Source organism: Acanthaster planci, linkage group LG12, assembly GCF_054643075.1.
Source record: "Acanthaster planci isolate LZ-2023a linkage group LG12, COTS_SCS, whole genome shotgun sequence".
In the NCBI taxonomy this organism is placed as follows: Eukaryota; Metazoa; Echinodermata; class Asteroidea; order Valvatida; family Acanthasteridae; genus Acanthaster; species Acanthaster planci.
Window position 1 is genome coordinate 7474524 of NC_141788.1, and position 18863 is coordinate 7493386.

Below are 18863 nucleotides of genomic sequence, written 5' to 3' on the forward strand. Positions count from 1 at the left end.
GTAACAAAACAAATCTTCTCTTCGCTTGGACAAGTAGGCTTTAAGCCACTCTTCATTACGGCTCTGACTTTCAGAAGACTGTTTCTTTTTTCCGCGTCAAAATACAAGCTTTGTGCAGCCGGGGTCCCTCCTACGGCTATACGTCCCGCGGCCGTTTGTATAACGCTGTGTTAATACGGGCGATTCACAATAGTGCGCCTCCAAGAGTTTGTAACACGTTGGCCAATCACAAAACGCAAAATCTGTCGACCCTTTCCAAACGCGCATTGGGTCGACAAATTTCGCGCATGATAATTGGCCACTGCGTTGCAAACTCTTGGAGGTGCACGACTGTGAATCGCCCGTATTGTTGATTTACACAATGCACAGTAAGGCTTAGGCTGTTTTCCAATACTCAACTTTGTCTCCGTCTCAGGCTTCGTTCCAAAAACCAATTCCCGATCGTGGGCCTGAAGCGTTTGAATTACATTGGATTATTGTAATTTTTGGCTTTCTTGCGTCTTATTTGATGTTCTGTGGCACCTTTAGATGATTACTGCGCTTACAGCTTCAAAGTCAGCTAGTAAAAAAACAGTTGAAGCCTGAGACAGAGCCGAAGTTGAGTATTGGAAAACGGCCCTATATGCTGTAGTGGTTAATTTGCCGATTTCAGTAGTTGTTGTGTCGTCCGGCAGAATTATGTTTCTGTTTCGTCCCTGAACCAGGATTTCCCACGCATGTGGTTTTACATTTTCTTCGAAATGTGGTCCGGGACCTCTGTCTCTTAGCTTCAAAGGTGTGCCATCCGGCTAACTTTTCCCGACAAACTGTGTTTTAGCGTAGCACCAACAATAATGTGAAGTTTGACCCCTTTTGAACCATAACATGGGATGTACTCGTTGGTGTCGCCAGGCTGGGGGGGGGGCATATGAGACGTACCAATTTTTAATGGGGGGGATGGGGAATTCCACTCAGGTCCACCAAATCCCAGTTTCAGAGGGGTGTAGGCGGAGAAGCAATAATTCCCACCGGAATAGTTTCCCCTTGCCCCCGTCGCTACGCCACTTACTACAGATTTCGTTTCAGGCAAAACAAAAACTAGGAGGCTAGGTCAGTATATGTTGAGATTTAGTTTTATCCAAATAAAGAGAAAATACGCCTGCCACTGAAGTTGACCGATCGACTCAATAGCTCCATGCTCTGTCAAAGCAAGGCACGCTCAACTAGACAGCGCCGGTATAGTACTTTGCAGTATATGTGAACATGCATGACACCCCCGCTGAACTCCAATTATGCATAAAATGCCATTTAGGTGTTTGTGGGGATTTTCACGTCGCTGAGTCTGCGTCAGTCTAGTTATAGACACAGTACAACATTCTCCTTCCTCCGTGGTACAATGTATTTATGTCGATCGAAAAGAGAAGAAAGGCAGCAATATCATGTGTAGAACTGCTTCAGTTGTAAAGAAAATGTGTTTCTTTCATTGTTGTATAGGGAGCCCAAGGTATTGCTTCTTGTGTGTCTGTGGGCCCGAAAAAAAGTCTAAACCATTCTTCAAAGTAAAGCTTTTGTTGCGTTACTCTGACCGTCCCAGCTGAAACATGTTGAGCAGCTTCTGGGGAAAAAGGGAACTTGCTTAACATCCCAAGTTTCTTTCTCTCGAAGTGGTACATTCATACTTTCAATCAACCCAGCTTCCGTCACGAAACCGAACTGTCTGGAATTTTCAATGCAGCCCGCCAGCCCCGAGCTAACCCGCCTTGAACTAGTCAACCTGCACCCTGTACCCTGTACGTGCCGAGGACGCCTGGCTTCATCTCTGAGTGCCCGTAAAAACAAAATCCTGACTAATCAATCGAATGGTGGAACAGCCATGGGTCTTATCTTGAGCGTGCCGGAGCAAAAACTACTCCAGGAAACTGCAGCGGCAGTAGCGCATGTAACAGCGCAGCCGCAGTTGCTGGCATGGAAAGGTACCTCTTGTATGTGTACGTGCGCTGCAAAACCGACACAATATACCGGACTATGCCACGTAAATTTGCTTCATCCCAGGAGTGTCTTTTCCAGGAATGCAATCACAAGGCACTCGAGGGTACCCAGGGTAGTCCATGTATCAGGAAACAAATGGAGATTTACACCAGTGTGGCGTTCGTTCCCTGCGTGCTGCATGTGACGTGACCGGCCAATAGTCGAATGAACAAAATGATGTATTTAAACTTTTCAAGTCATACCTGGGCGTTCGCGGGAACACTTAGATAACTTTAATACAGTCAGGGGTTGATCGTAAACATGATCCTTGCCGCAACTTACGATTAAGGATTCCGCCCATCTTGTAATTTAACCACACCGGGCTTATGAGCCATCTTATCAGCCAGGGCCTACAGTTAAGTCAAGTTCGAGCGACGATTGAAGTTAACTGTAGTTCGATCAACACCGTCGAAGGGTGGATGATGGCTGGGACCATCTTGTCAACCGTTTTGGAACCACACCTTGTAAGCCTTGGCCACTCCGCTAGTTACCAATTGATGTGTTGACTTATCAGCGATCAGTAATTGAACCACACACGTGGAACTATCTGTCCAAGAAGTCATTGACCGAAAGTTGCAGCCAATTTAGATCGAAACTGTGCCGTGATTTGGAAAGGTTATTCTGTAGTACTGTCGAAACATTTTGATAAACGACCATTACCGACTTGAGATCTAGGCTACTGGTCGCAAGTTGCCCGTTCTCTTGGTATGGTGGCGCTCTTTCGAAAAGGCGGGCAGGCAACACGAAAACCTATTTTTATTACCTTAAGGTGGTGCAAATGATTTTTGGCACGTGCGCTTGACGACGAACCCCGGGGTTGGGTTCCCAGGGCCAGTAGGCGTATAGCTTACACCAGTAACATTAGAGTTAGACCGCAGTTTACACAGACTAACGTTTGTGTTGCTGTTAGAATCCAGGGGGATTTCTACCGAGTACCAAACTTTTGGATGCCAGCTTGTTGGCAAGTTGGTATGAAATCAGGTAATAAAGAAGTAAGCAAAAGAACAGGCCAATGAATTTTTCTCAGCTCCAAATGACCCAATAACAAATATAGTGTGGGGTGTCAGGTAGCGTACTCATAGTCAAAGTGGAAAGAACTCAACAAACGTTTGCCAATCATTCTTAATGCAGTGACCTATTAGCCATCTCAAATCAGTAAAATGTCTAAAATAGTGAAAAATAGAGGTTTTACTTGAACAACAGAAGTTTTCAGACTGGTTTCAGAGGATTTGTGCATATCAAGCGTCGTCAGTGTGTTAAATTCTTTCCATAGTATGTTAGTAGTCAAGTATCACACCAGACAATTACCTGTGTAGCCCAACTGCCTTCAGTGGAAAATATTTATAGAGTCTGAATTTTATTTGGAAGTTTATCCACTTGTTTTGTTTAAATGATTGATTTAGTGATAATCTCAGGCTTTCCTGGGTTTTCATTTTCTTTGTGATGTTCTGTCCTGCAGCCTGCGCCGATGGACTGTATGGAGCAGATTGTGCCATTGCCTGTGACTGCCCGCCCGGTATCCTGTGCGACAAGTTCACCGGTTCCTGTCTGTGCCCTCCAGGAAAAATGGGACGGACATGCGAGGACAGTAAGTCGCTGCAAACGCAAACGGAGAAATCATAAAACATAGCTAGGAGGGGTGCACATTGTGGGTGGAGTTTATTTTTGTGGTGGGGGTCACTTGTTTTTGCCTTCAGAGGGTTCATTTGGGTGTGGGTTTTGAAAGCTTCCTTAATTGGAAATTTTTCTGTTTTCCATTTAAATTGTATCGTAAAAGATACAATTCAAATGAGCTGTTTTTTCCTCACAACTTCTTTTTAGAAGATTATGCCATCCCCCACCAACAGACTTCTTTGATGATCTGTTTTTTGTCCCTTTCTTGCAGGATACTTCTTTGAGGTCAATGCGACAACCGTGACACTTGGCGATGACATCCAGGTGGCTTTAACCTGTGGTTGCAAGCCATCGGTCACAGACTGCCCCGCAATCCACATTGAGGTAGGTGTCGACATGTTTTGCTTAGGTCATCCACTTACATGCTGACATTCTACTCGCTCAAGAGAGTGTGTGAAGGAGACAGGCATTAAATTTGTGCACTTGATTGGTCGACTAATTTGCAACTGAATGTGCACAGTTGGCAAGATTTGCCTGTCTGAGTTTTGGGCAAAAATTTGTTGAAATCTGTGAAAATGAAGATGCTGACATATCAGGCCACAAAAAGAAGTAGTTTTTGAGAGCATTCCTGAAAGAGGAAAATGTTCACCATATTTTGAAACATAAATTATGATTACACCTGCATGCTGTCCAAGTTTTATGTGGAGATGCACAAGATGGAACATGCAGGAATTAATCTTCAATTGAAGAACAAATTCACAATCCAACTTAACTGTGATTGGATTATATTCTCAACCCGGTGTTTCTTAAGAGAATGGCATTTTTCAGGGGATGGAAGAGAATATACTGTTTGAACAATATCGCGCCTGATTTCTGGGAGTACAGTGTCGTCATAGCCTGTGCAAGTTATCGTAGGGATGTATTGGAGTATCCCCTCAAAGCTATCAAGTCATACACGATTACGTCTCAAGGATGTGCTTCGTCTGAAAGTTTGTAAGAGCCCAGTCACTTTGTTGTTGGTTTTTGTACCAGAGTGTCGTACCAAGCACTCTCCCACCGGATTCCAACTTGGTCCGGAATTTCCGGGACTCTCAACTTGTCTGGTTGTTCACGCCCTATTCCATCAGTGGGCCCTGGGTCTTCAAGTGCCAGATTGGCCTCGACTCCAATCCGGTCTTTGAGTATTATGTCAACGTCACAGCAATTGGTAAGTAATTTAATGCACGCCTCATATACGCCTACCTGTCACTGCCCTTGGTTGTCAAGTTTTCATTTTCCCCGCGAACATTTGTCGTCCGACAATAGTGGACGATGTTGTGTACGTAACGGCCCACCCGACCTTGTTAATCATTCGACCAAACACGGACGATATCTAATGGTGGTCACATCTATAACTTCACCCTGACCTGAAGTTTTGTCCTAATGAATAAGTTGATCTTTTCTTGCAGTTTGCATAATTACATTTTACGACACTGATTGAAAGTGCTCCTGTGCATTACTTTGCAACTTTTATTTCACAGAGTTCTTTTTCTTCTATTGGTATTATCAAACTTATAGAGCTGTTGACCCTTAAGTACATATGAATTATTTGCTAGAAGTTGGGGAAAAGATTGCCGATATCATTGGGTTTCCTGGTTAAGTGATCCAAAGTTTTTCTACGACTTGGTGACAGTCATATCATGCCGCACTAATCACATGCACGCTGGGGAGTTGCATGAATCCAACCTTGTTTTACAAACTCTCATTGCCTCGTCCCACAGAGAACCTACCCGTGGTCTCCCTGGAGGATGTGGAGGTCAATGTCGGGGCGACAGCCACCTTCCATTGCGATGTTGGCAACAGCAACCCTGAGGATGTCAGGGTGAGCCTGTACCCTTCCAGTGCCGGCCCTGGGGCTGCCCAGGCCCCGTCCTTCCATTATCCACTGGACGCCAACCAGGAGCTCTATCTCTTCTCTGTTCAGGATGCATCCCTGGATGAGGAGGGCCAATATGTCTGCGAGGCCAGTGGAGCAGGAGGTACCGCCAGCGGTCAAGCTCAACTTGCAGTCAAGCGTGAGTGCCCCTTTGGAGACCCTGTGCCCATCAGGATCAACCTCCCGATAAAATCTCTAGCCTTACCTGATGCTTGCGAAGTCCAAATTTCAAAAAGACGCCTCTTTGATTGAGGAACAAAGTTGCTGACTCTAGTCATGTTACATGGACTCCAGTCGCGATTTTTGTGACTTGTGACTTGACTTATAAATACCAGCTTTGACTCGTGACTTGACTTGGACTTGCAAAAAATGACTGGTGACTTGACTTGGACTTGCAAAAAATGACTTGTTACCAACCCAAGTCAGACACTACTCGACTGGCCGCATATATTTTTATGACCCGTAACTTTGCAAGATGATGCTTCATTCTTTTTGCTGATTACAGCTGGACAAAATAATGTGCAGCTTGACTCGTACTTGGACAGAGAGACTTGTGACTTGACTTGCCCTGAGACCAAATGACTTGTGACTTGACTGGCCACTGGACCTAATGACCTGTGACTTGACTTGGACTTGCAAAAAATGACTTGCTGCCACCTCTGCAGAGGGAAATTTCCAACTTAGAAACAGCTCTAGAGTGTAGGTCCTAACCATGTGACAAAACAAGCTCGATTGTGAAAAATCCCTCCTAACAATGTTAGTGTTACCCACGGAAATGCGTCAAACTAGGAACACTGCAATGTCAAACTTCCCCCCAACAATCAACGTCGGCACAAGGAAAATGAGGCAAGAGATTAGGATCTGTCATCTTCCCCAACCACGCCTTTCTTTCTTACCCTTGCCTCTCCCAAACTCGTTTGCAGAGCCACCCAGGCCCAGCCTGCCCCCCACAGTGACAGCTGTGACGTGCCAAACGGCCACCATCCGACTCAACTCGGAGGCCTTCACGGGCGATGGGCCTATCCAGAATTACTCGCTGGAGTACAAGCGCTCAGAAGAGACCGCGTGGACGCCACTAAAGGAAGAGAGCGTGCCGGCAGGCGACACCAAGGTCCTGCAGGGATTGCGGGGACACACCCGCTACAACGTCCGACTGGTATTTATCAGAGCCGGCCCAAATGGGCGGGGCAATCCAGGAGATCCGGCCACGTTTTTCACAAACCACAGCGGTAAGCTTTCATAGGAAATTCTTCCAGTTTCGGGGGTGGTCAACGACAGCAAAACATTTGACAAAGTCATTTCGTTACAAAGTTCAGTCACCTTTTAATTTTTAGACTGCGGGTTGTCATCCTAGGATGTTGTGTTGTTTTGTTTTTCTATGTAAATTCAAATTTGCATATTTATGAGATAAGGAGTGATGTCATATGAGACAGAAATTTCTGCACGGCAATTATCACTGCAGGAGAAAACATGCCAAGATTAAATTTGTGACCGCTGGCAATGCCGATCTTCTTTCATTGTCGACTTGTGGAAATTATTACAGCGACCTGTTTCTTCCGTCTACAGTGCCAGATACTCGTCCAGACATTCTGCTTTCAACAGAGGACGGTGAAGCAACCATCATTCGAGTTCACTGGAGGGTGAGTCACTCAACATCCTGAAAATGCCTACAGTGCCAGCAGTTCCTGCTTGGTCAAACATGTTTTCATGAATTTTGTCTCTTCTGATAGCTTTGCTCGTGAGTTTATTTTCTAACCAATTCATGATTTTGAATGCTGCCAAATGAAATGTTTGGTGCTAAATGTACTGGGACTGTCGGATTGCTTGGAAGCTCAGAAGCTCAAGAGTGTTTAGTCAGGTGCCTCTCATAAATCTCTCCCACTTGTATGCCCTAGTCAAATACCATTGCCCGCAATACTATTGACATGTAATCCTAGGCCTTTGCACCGCGGAGCGTAATGGTTGGAAAGTGTCTCAAATCAATACATATATGTTTTTGAAGTGTGTTAGACTATTTCGGCACGTACTGATTTTGTTGACGTCAAGTGCTTTGATGCCATTCCTTTCCCTCAGGCATCGATATCCCCGTCCGATGAGGTGGACAGTGCCCTCATTGAGTACACCGTGCGTGGGGAAGAGCCCCAACAGCTTGTGGTCAACGACCTGTCTGAGTCTAGTGCCGTTTTACAAGGGCTGCGGCCATACACCGTCTACTCGGTGCGGATGCAGTTTGTGAACTGTCGGGGCGGAGGTCGGTTCAGTATCCGGAGGAATCAACAGACAAATGAAGGAGGTGAGTCACAGTGTCTGAAGTCAAGTACTTCTCAAGTACCTCATGTGAGTAATGACAGTCCCTTTTGCAAGTTCTCTCAGTTGTGTAGTTAGCACTCACAGTTGCTTTGCACGTACTTGCAGTTGCCTCACAAGTACTCATATTTACTTTACATGTACTCACAGTTGCCTGATAAGTACTCGCAGTTACCTCACAAAACGCTCACAGTTGCCTCATAAGTTCCTGCAGTTGCTTTGCATGTACTCGCAGTAGCTACACAAGCACTCAGTTACCTCACAAGTACTCGCAGTTGCTTCTCAAGCACTCGCATTTGGTTCATAAGTACTAGTACACATGATTGCCTGTGATGTGAGTTTCACCGGTATCTTACCCTTGTCAATCATCTCATTGAATCAAGGAAAACAAGAAAATTAAACTGAGTTTCCCTTGGGTATCAAATCCTCTCCGAGTGATAATAACTCTGCTTCAAAAGGGTCAAGATCATGACCTCAATGCCTCTTTTTTCCTGATTCCCCTTTTCCCTCTGTTGCTGCGTAGCCCCCAGCAAAGTCTCAAACCTGAATGTGGAAGTCCTGTCCCACGACCGCATCTCGGTGACCTGGGATGCACCCGCAGAGGCCAACGGCGAGATTAGAAATTACAAGGTGAGCTCCCTGGAGTTCATTAGCAGCTCACAGGAGACCGAGCCCACGACCGTCTTAGTTCTACCTTCCGAAACCCAGCTGGTACTCGGGGACCTCCGGCCTTACACCACCTACGTCATCGAAGTGGTCGCGGTGACAGTCAAATCAGGAGAAATGGTGTGCAAGACCGTGCGGACTTTAGAGTACAGTAAGAACCTTTGGTGTCCCTCCCCCCCCAACCTATCTCCCTCGACTCATTCTATCACCTGCCACAGGAATGTGCATGAGAGGCGCTGTGTCGCCGGGTCAGTCTTGGGGGGTGTTCATTCACTGATTCTTGTGCTCAAAGGTTAAATCCTGGCGTGAAGGGTCAGCGCATGAGTTAGGCCAGGGATTAGCAGCTAAACTTGTCCACCGTTCTCCCGCATCAGTTGTGAGCCAAAATCAAGAGAAAGCATCGGGGCCGTGTTGTAGTTGAGTCCATAGCTCGCCCTTGTACAATTTCTTTCATAAGACCAGTCACAGGTCACATAGTGGTCAGTCAGGATGGACAGGAATAGCTTGGTCACAGTTCACTTTGAAGAGTTTACGACGACTTAAGACTAGATGACTTACAAATGAAAAACTTCCAGCACTCTTCTGTACTGTTACCATTCTTTGCAGCGTGAGGGCAGCAAACTGTAAGGAGGTCAAATAAAATGACCAGCATGTAATTCCTTATTGCAGAGTTAACTTGTTTTCTGGTCCTTAGACACAAAACTGTTTCCATGTTTTTGCGTATCAAGATCCATCTGGTCCGCCCGCCTCGCTGCGGACGCAGCGTGTCACCACCACCAGCATCGAGTTCCTCTGGGAACCGCCCGCCGAGGACCAACAGAACGGCCTCATCGTCCAGTATGAGTACATCTGCATCAGTCAGGACAACGTGGACCGGGCGCAGCACGGCAACACCACGGAACCCCGCGTGGTGGTGAGCGGCCTGCAACGGAAGGTGCTCTACACGTTCCGCGTCCGGGCCTACACAGGGGTTGGGCCGGGGCCATATTGCGAGGAATTCCTTGAAGAGACGCGAGAAACAGGTAACGTTGCATTGCTTGATAATTGTAGTGAGATATAGAAAGAATGTACTTGTGGAAGGAACTTAATTTGGAACTTAGACTTTTAAAAAAAGCCAGCTTGATGCAAACTTTTTTGAAAATCATACCATTCACGTAGATTTTCACATGTAATCCTTGTGCCCTCTTGAGAAAATAGAGAAGACTTTAAAACTGGAAATATTTCTGGAATGAAAACAAAATGGGAATGATCATTGTCCAGGAACTAGCCCTGACATCTGTAATCAGACTCAACCCTGACTAAATATCGGTTATAATTATTGCCTTAACTTAAAGCCCGACTCAGTAATACTTGACCGACAGACCAATATCTCGAAGGAAATATTGATCAGTGAGGGATGGAATTGATTGTGAGATTCAAAGCAAACAGACATTGGAAACATCTGCTTCTGGGTTTCTTGGGGTCAGGGAGGGGAAGGCTTAAATGTCACATCTGAACAGTAATGTTGCATTTCTTTATCCAAATTTGCGCCCACCAGAATTGATTGTCACTTCCAAGACGCCCATGGCCACCACTGCTGCTGCCGTCAAATCTGACGAGTCTACAGGAGGTAAACTTTTGATAGTCTTTGAAAAATCTTCTTAATCAGTTCTCTTCCACGGAACATACTCAATCACTTCACTGGTCTTGAGACTGGTGTTGAGACTGGTCTTTTGACTGGTGTTGAGACTGCTCTTGTGACTGGTGTTGAGACAGGTGTTGAGACTGGTCTTGTGACTGGTGTTGAGACTGGTCTTGTGATTGGTGTTGAGACTGGTGTTGAGACTGGTCTTGTGACTGGTGTTGAGACAGGTGTTGAGACTGGTCTTTTGACTGGTGTTGAGACTGGTCTTGTGACTGGTGTTGAGACTGGTCTTGTGATTGGTGTTGAGACTGGTGTTGAGACTGGTCTTGTGACTGGTCTTGTGACTTGTGTTGAGACTGGTCTTGTGACTGGTGTTGAGACTGGTCTTGTGACTGGTGTTGAGACTGGTCTTGTGACTGGTGTTGAGACTGGTCTTTTGACTGGTGTTGAGACTGGTCTTGTGACTGGTGTTAAGACAGGTGTTGAGACTGGTCTTGTGACTGGTGTTGAGACTGGTCTTGTGACTGGTGTTGAGACTGGTCTAGTGACTGGTGTTGAGACTGGTCTTGTGACTGGTGTTGAGACTCGTCTTGTGATTGGTGTTGAGACTGGTCTTGTGACTGGTGTTGAGACTGGTCTAGTGACTGGTGTTGAGACTGGTCTTGTGACTGGTCTAGTGACTGGTGTTGAGACTGGTTTTGTGACTGGTCTTGTGACTGGCCTTGCGACTGGTGTTGTGAGTGTGTTTTTGGCTGGTCTTGTGACTGGTCTTGTGTCTGATCCCGCGATGGTCTTGACCATAATACAGGCACAAGTAAATAGTCCTTGTTTTTTAAATTTCCATTTACAGGTCAAAGCGGGGAGGTGACTGGTGGTTTAGATGGCGTTGGACTGGCCATGATCATTGTCTCGGCCATCGTATGCATGGTGCTAGTTGTGGCCCTCGGCGCGGCTGTGTCCACGTCCTACTTCAAGAACAAGAGACGCAGCATGAGCTTGGATGCCAACGACCCCAACGTCATCATGAGATTCAGCGATGTAAGAAATGACCACAAGAAATCCTTGCTCCAATCTAATATAAGAATTTAAAAAGATGTCACGCTTGCTTTTAAACAGTGACTGACATTCCATTTTAAGTTGAAATTGGAGTTAGAAAGACTTTGGGTAGAAAAATTCTTTTGATTGCGGAAACCATTTCAGAAAGTAGACATGTCAAATCGTTTATCCAGATAGGAGGAGTCAGGTGGACTGAGTAGTACTTTTCTCATCTCCCATCGTTGTGACTCGGTTTTAAATCCCAACCTCTTCTCCTCCCTCCTCTGAAACGGAGTGCTTCTTTGTTGTCTTACATGGTCATTATCTTCAGGCTTTGTGAGGCACTGCGCGTCAGGCGTTTATCAGTAATCCGTAATTTTTCTCTTGTCAGCAAGAAGGACTATTAAGAAGGAAGAAATTGTCAGTTTTGATCCTCCTGTGTGCGGTTGGAATGATCTTATTTGGTTATTAGCCAAACAGTGGATGGAGCTTTCTGTTTGTTTCCTGCGCAGTTGCTACGACAACGGTCACTCTCCAATGAATACGATGACGGCACAGGTCAGACGCTGCTGTCCCCTCTGGCTATGCCGGCCCCCCTCTCCCCAAACTCCACTTTCTTCCCCGCCTCCCCCACCTCCCCCCAATCGCCCGGAATCCCCGCCTACTGGTACATCCCCTGGGCCAGCATTGTCATGGAGGACATGGTAATCGCCGAGGGCAACTTTGGCCAGGTGGTCAAGGCGGTCATCAAGAAGGAGGGCGTGGCCCTGGAGGCGGCAGTCAAGACACTGAAAGGTAAGGAACAGGCGACATTGCACACCCTCAAGGACAACAGCCCCAAACACAGACCCCGTATCACACAGCAGTCCAAACAACAAATTGATGTATTGCTGTAAGACCGCGTCAACGCAGCTTGCCCGATTCTAAAAAAATGAAATAGACGCAAGACGTACTAAATCTTAGACAAAAAATTCATCCTACAACATTCCATTGGGTTGTCTCAGGGGCGAAGCTAACTCACAAATGGGGATAAGTACCCTCTGAAGTAGAAATGCCTTCAGCTTCTTTGAATTTTGCAGGCCTCTTTGCTTATCACGATGCCCCAGATTCAAGTTGAGGTTGACATCCGTAATCACATTCCTGCTAACTTTAAACACTTGGATAACCAATTCCTTTGTTCACTCGCTGACGCACGTCTTGGTGATGACCGAAATGACGACTTTTAATTTGAAGTAAATTTTTTTCAATCTAATGTGAAGTTCACTTTTGTAAAACTGCTTGCCGATTCAGCCCCCCTTCGCCGGCTGCCACTGAACGTTTTGAATAAACCAGTAAATCAGTCCAGAGTAGAGATTAGTTTTGTTATCGGATACCTTTTAGTCTCCCCTGCCCCCCCCAATGAAAACAGAATCTGCTCATATCCCTGGTTCTTGTTTTTTTAGCTGGTGCTACCGAGTCTGATCGGCGAGATTTCATGGGTGAGCTGGAGATCATGTGTAAGGTTGGCAACCATTCCAACATCGTCAACCTTATCGGGGCAACTGAGCACATGGGTAAAGACCAGTCTTCAAAGATTCAATTTTGAACTTTTTGAAATATCGATGCCAGACTATTTCTGATGTTGGAAATGAGGCAAAAAGTTCAACCCCCCCAGAAAAATCAACGGACAGGATTGTTGTCAGTTTTTGCAGAGTTTAGTGATATTTCTAAAATGCCTTTTGAGAAAATGACGGAGAAAGCTTTTTGTTGTAATGCAGACGTGAATGTTGTGAAATTCTTTCAGATGCATTACAAAGTTACTTCCAAATTGATGAGTTTTACCTTGGCTGTAATCGGTACAGCGCCCTCTAGTGTTTTGTGCGCAGGCTCATTGTGACTGACAGTCCATCGTCGTATTTCTTTTTACAGGCATACTGTATGTAGCCACGGAGTTCGCCAAGCACGGGAACCTGCTCAACTTCCTAAGGCAGAGCCGGTCACAGGAGATGGGGTACCAGGTCTACAGCAATCACACTGGGGCGTGCGGCGGCGGGGCCGGGGCTGGACCCGGGGAAGAGGGCGGCTTCACCTCGGAGCAACTGCTGGGATTTGCCGTGGATGTGGCCAGGGGCATGCAACATCTGTCTGAGAAAGGGGTAAGTCGATGATGCTAAACCCCCCCCCCCCCATTGCCGATGTTGATTTGTCAGGTGGACGGAATTTGGTAATCCACCTTGCCTTGGTGCTAGTTGCCTGACGGCAATCTGCATTGTCAATGACTGTGTGAGGACAGTGCTGTTTTAATTCCAACTTGCCAAGGTGCTGTTTCTAGATATGCACCTGCTGCAGTTGTGGTTCCTGTTAGTGCCTTGCGTGCTGCTCCAATGTGCCTGCAGTGGCAACAGAACTAGGCAGCTGGAACTAGACTGCTGCAGCCCGCAGCAGCCATGCAGTGCTTCTAACTGCTGATGCTGTTACACGCTGTAGCCGTCTTTGTTGCTGCTACACGTTCTTCCTCTGCTGTTGCACTGTTAAATTATCGCCCTGCTGCCGACATATTCATTTTATTTTAGTTAGATTTCCTCCCTTGCTGAATGTCGTCCTTATGGAGTTTAATAGTTTCCTGAAATATAATGTTTGCAGCTTTGGATTTCTGAATAACACTTTGCCTTACCGCGCATTGAAGCAGTTCTCATTTTCTGTCTCTTCTCACGTTTTGTGTATACTTTTCGCCTGTCTCTGCAGTGTGTTCACCGTGACCTGGCCGCGCGTAACGTTCTGGTCTGTGAAAACCTGGTGTGCAAGGTGACGGACTTTGGCTTGTCTCGCAGTGACGAGGTCTACGTCAAGACCACGGCGGTAAGTTTAGCAAATCCCAGGCTTGACCCAAGACCTCTGTGAATAGGATCGTCACCCCATTTTCTAATGGGTTCATCTCCCAGTTTGGTGTTGCACTGAGCTCTGCACTCATTTTCAAACATTTGCCTCCACTTTTTCAGTAAAAATTGAATGTTTCCTTGCCATGCGAACCCCTTTTTGAGACTTTTTCTGGTTGGTTCGCAGGGGAGACTTCCGGTGCGCTGGATGGCAATTGAATCTCTCAACTACAGCGTTTACACGACCAAAAGTGACGTGTAAGTAATCCCACATGCCTAATCCTTTGTGTTGAAGTTTCCAATGGGCATCAGGCCCCACGTAAAGTGACAGCGGCTGAGTCCCACTTGTCTCAATCTTGCAAAATCCTCCCAAAACCTGGTGGATTTTGAAGAATTGTTGAAATGAATTTTGAAAATGTTTGAAATGTATGCCCAGTCATGAAGGGCCTGGGAATGTGAGCTTGGAAGATTAAGCAGCAGACGGCCGCTTTTGTGAGAATAATCGTTACAAAGTACACCCAACTGACTCGGTGACCTTGCAGCATTACTTCGTATGGATGGATTATAGACAAGAGTTGTAATTCACTCGCAAACAGGACTACTTCAAGTGAGGTTAAGCAATATGACGTGGACAGACAGTCCTTTGTCCTGAACTGTGACTGCGAATTCTGTTCTTGAACTTAACCAGATTGTTTTTTTTTTGGATCTTATCTTTTTTGTCGTGCAGGTGGTCCTTCGGAATCCTGTTGTGGGAAATTGTTTCCCTGGGTAAGTCATCAGAATTCTTTCCCTTCCATTCTGGGACGTGCAAAATTTGAAGAAGTCAGAGTAAAATGGCCACATGTCTTCAACTGTGTTTTGAATTTAATTTCATTTTTGATATGTCTGTGTTTTTGGTCATTCATTCCTTAAGCACACTAGGTGTAAGATACAATCATTATGGAAAGCCTCCTTTAAGCTGCAGCGTTTTTCAAATGTAGATATCATAAGCTTTATACTGTAGAGTCCACCAAGCCTGATCCAGCCCAGTGTGTTCTCAGCGGAATTTACGTCTTTCAGTTCATATTTTGAATTGGATGTTAATACAGGTGCTACTCCGTACCCCGGCATGTCCTGCGCTGAGCTGTATGAACGTCTGCCCCTGGGCTATCGTATGGAGGCCCCCCTCAACTGCGACGAGGAAGTGTGAGTGTCGTTTCCCCGTTGCTCTTCGGCTTGAGGCGTGCTCAAGTTTTGTTCAGGGTTTTTTGGGGGGGGGGTCAGCGGTTGTAACGCAAAGTACCGTGACCTCTTGAAGTAGCATTGAAGTTAAGACCCTGCAGGTAGTTCTGCAGATTATCGGTTAGAGTCCAACCTGTTGGTTTGTCCCTGAGCAAGGCTTTTTGTCACAATTTGCTGTTCCCTATCCCGGAGTAACTTGTGAGTTGCCATGACGGTGTATGAATCGGCCATATACATTTAAACGGCAACACAGGGTTGTATGTTGCTGGGGTTACGACATAATTCAAAGAATTCTTTATTGGCTTGATGACAAGGGGTATTAATGATATGACGTACATGTATCTTCTTCATTTTCACCACGTAGGAATCTGTGCAGGTTGGTAGTACATATGATGATTTTTAAATGAGGGTTCGAATCCAACTCGAAGACAAGGGAACTTACCTGTAACACTGATTGAGCAGTTGAAGTGCCAAGTTATCTTTTTTCACTGTAGTGGTAGATTTGTGAACGGAAGGTTCGAACCCCACCAGGTGCGATCATGCAGGTACTTAATCACGAAGTACCCAACAACTTGCTGCAGAACACTTGAAAGTGTCTCTGCCGTGTTCCACATAACGTCGTGTGAGCATTGCTTTTACCTTTTCCCCCGTTTGGTCCTTGTTAGCCAGGTCACTGCCCGGAAGTGACCAGCATGGAATTCCGACGCTCGGTTAGCAGTGCCAGCAGTGGGCCTGTTCTAACAGAGAAGACTTCTCTTGGTTTCTGTAACAGGTACAACATAATGCGTCACTGCTGGAGGGATCGTCCCCACGACAGACCAACCTTTGAACAACTCAACATTGCCCTGACTAAGCTAGCGGACGCCCACAAGGTAAGCCACACTCGACTGTGGTAGGCTGGTGTAAAATTGTTTGTCATAGTGTTGCCCATGACTTTCCCCCCTCCCTCGGAACAAATGATACCTGTGAACCCCTAGAAATAATTTATTCATTTATTCATTCATTTGCGTATTCATAATATGCGTCCTTCTCTTTTGACAGCCCTATGTGAACACCGAACTTCTCCGTCGCAGCAATTTTGAATTCGCCCCTATCATCAGTTCAGGGGAGCACATGATTCGCCCCTCGACCCCAGTGTGATGCAGCAACAACCAGAAGCCAGCCAAACCCAGGATCCTTCAGCTGGCAATCAGTGATTTGACTAGTCTTAAACTCGAGGCGTTTGGAAGAGACAGCTGTCAGAACAGAAGACAAGTATTACAAGTTATCTTTAGGTCATGCAAAGGAATCTGGGACATACAAAGGATATACGGTTTTGATAGTAGACATGGTTAACACCCCGCCGTGTTGAGTGCATTTTGTGATGGAGGAAACAAAACTTAAAGTTTACATGTTGAGCTTGCCAGACGGATGGCCTTGATGCTTAGCTGGCCTTAATGGACAGGTGGCTTTAACAGATAGGCGGCCTTAGGAGACAGGTGGCCTCAGTGGGGAGTTGGCCTCGGCAGAGATGGCCTCAGTGGACAGACCGCCTCAGAAATTGCCTCAATGCATGGGTGGCCTTAATGTAAATTTGGCCTCCGTGCAAAGGTGGCCTCAGTGGACAGATAGCCTGAGTTGAGATTGCCTCAATGAATGGGCAGCCTTAATGTAAAGTTGGTCTCAGTGTGAAAGTGGCTACAGTGGACAGACAGCCTCAGTTGAAATTGCCTCAATGGATGGGCAGCCTTAATGTAAAGTTGGCCACAGTGTGAAAGTGGCCACAGTGGACAGATAGCCTGATTTGAGATTGTCTCAATGGATGGGCAGCCTTAATGTAAAGTTGGCCTCAGTGCAAAGGTGGCCTCAGTGGACAGATAGCCTGAGTTGAGATTGTCTCAATGGATGGGCAGCCTTAATGTAAAGTTGGCCACAGTGTGAAAGTGGCTACAGTTGACACATGGCCCCAATGGACAGGTCACCTCAAATGCTCTAACAGACTCAGTAAACAGGTTGGCTTTTTGGAAACATGGCCCCCGCAGATAGCTTGCCACAACAGGACAGGTGTTCCACGGTGTACATAAGCTAGAGCGGACAGTCTAACCGGACCATACCTGACCAAAGCATTCCAATGTTTTGCTGCTCATCAGTACTTTCATGAAAGCCAGGACAAAGGTTGAGATTTCTCGTTGAATGGATCACAACTTTTTTCTTTGAAATCATACACACTCCCAACCTTGTCTCTGTGGACAATGAGGGTTAAATCTTCCAAGCTGAAGAGCTGAGCCTTCTTCGAAGTTTAAATTTTGCCATAAAATTGTTCAAATTTCGACTTCGTTTGCATCAGATGATGTACTTTTGCCTTGCACCGCTCCGTCTTGCCAGCTCAGAAAAGCTTTTCTGCGCCTGCAACCGATTTTTGACATTGGGCAATGGGGGCGCTGTGCCACCGACCAGTCATCTAATTAGTATGAGGGTGAAAGGGGTGTAAGGAATAATTAAATCAACCAAAAACTAGACACAACGAAAGAGAAACCGAGAAAATGTAAACATGATTGAGACGGAACGAACAAGCTTCCAGGAGAAATTACGCCAACATATTTGATAGTACCTTGCCTTTGTAAATATGATGTAATTAATTGTGATTTTTCTCAACCTTCCGTGGGTATCTCGCATAGACTTACATGAATTTTGAAATCTGTGTGTGCTATCTTAACCCCTAAATTAAGTATCAATAGGAGCCACCTTGACATCCCGTCCTGAGGTATAAGCGGACTTTGTGCCAATATCAAAGAACAAGTGTGTGATAGGTAATGTTAACATTGTTTCCTCGTTAATTGTACTGTATTTTATATCAACGTAACACCTCTCGCCAAGACGTGATAAAATTGGACAGCGACTCTGAATCACTACACTTCTGCACGTCTTTGAACATCGCCTCTCAACATCATTATTATATATAAATAACGGGTTTGCCCGTTAAAATACATCTTGATAACATCATTATTTGTAAATACAGGTATGGATTTTCCTGAACGGGCGCCATGCATGGCAAGGATGTAAGGCGTAATTGGGTCATTCTATAAATTTGGGGTCCCAAGTCTGACATTTTTCCGTCCCTGTTACCTCTGACATGTATACCATCTGACGTGTTTGACGAGGGATGTATCACTGACATTGATTTCAAACTATTTTCATTTGTTTGGAAGGTAATTTTCAGTACTTATTCAGTCTTGGAAATTAAACAATAAGTTCTAAACATTAGAAATCATGTGCCAGACGTAACAGGGACGGAAAAAAATTGGTCCCCAAATTGATAGAATGACCCAATTGTCATAAACTGAGTCTCCTATCGCGTAAAATGCAACCTTGATTCCATCCGGCAATCCTATCATTGTAAAATAATTATACCGTATGTTGCAATCAATTTTGTAGATGTAAATGTACATTTTGAAATTGAAAAAAAAGTACTGTCGGGTTGTTCTTAGTATGCCTAATAAGAAACTTTTGATGTGGTTTAGTCGGCAGTTCCTGTGGACTGAATTGAACTGTGAATTTCCATATTCTGTTCCATGAGCGTCACGTCGAAATTTTTTTCTAGAGAAGTTTACCTGGCTTCCATGGCACCGTCTGATTAATG

General features: G+C 45.6%; 1 protein-coding gene across 1 annotated transcript in view; it reads left to right on the forward strand.

Moving 5' to 3' along the window:
* LOC110977718 (tyrosine-protein kinase receptor Tie-1-like) overlaps positions 1–18172 on the forward strand; it is a 30562-nt gene extending 12390 nt beyond the window's left edge. The window contains exons 6-25 of the mRNA XM_022232064.2: positions 3467–3595; positions 3893–4005; positions 4654–4828; positions 5382–5675; positions 6460–6765; positions 7103–7176; positions 7610–7829; positions 8367–8660; positions 9238–9531; positions 10047–10118; positions 10984–11171; positions 11681–11963; positions 12611–12721; positions 13077–13303; positions 13893–14006; positions 14211–14281; positions 14751–14791; positions 15112–15208; positions 16017–16116; positions 16286–18172. Coding sequence (XP_022087756.2) covers positions 3467–3595; positions 3893–4005; positions 4654–4828; positions 5382–5675; positions 6460–6765; positions 7103–7176; positions 7610–7829; positions 8367–8660; positions 9238–9531; positions 10047–10118; positions 10984–11171; positions 11681–11963; positions 12611–12721; positions 13077–13303; positions 13893–14006; positions 14211–14281; positions 14751–14791; positions 15112–15208; positions 16017–16116; positions 16286–16384 — 3302 coding nt within the window. The 3' untranslated portion in view covers positions 16385–18172. The remainder of the gene's footprint in view (positions 1–3466; positions 3596–3892; positions 4006–4653; positions 4829–5381; positions 5676–6459; positions 6766–7102; positions 7177–7609; positions 7830–8366; positions 8661–9237; positions 9532–10046; positions 10119–10983; positions 11172–11680; positions 11964–12610; positions 12722–13076; positions 13304–13892; positions 14007–14210; positions 14282–14750; positions 14792–15111; positions 15209–16016; positions 16117–16285) is intronic.
* The last annotated feature ends 691 nt before the right edge of the window (positions 18173–18863 follow it).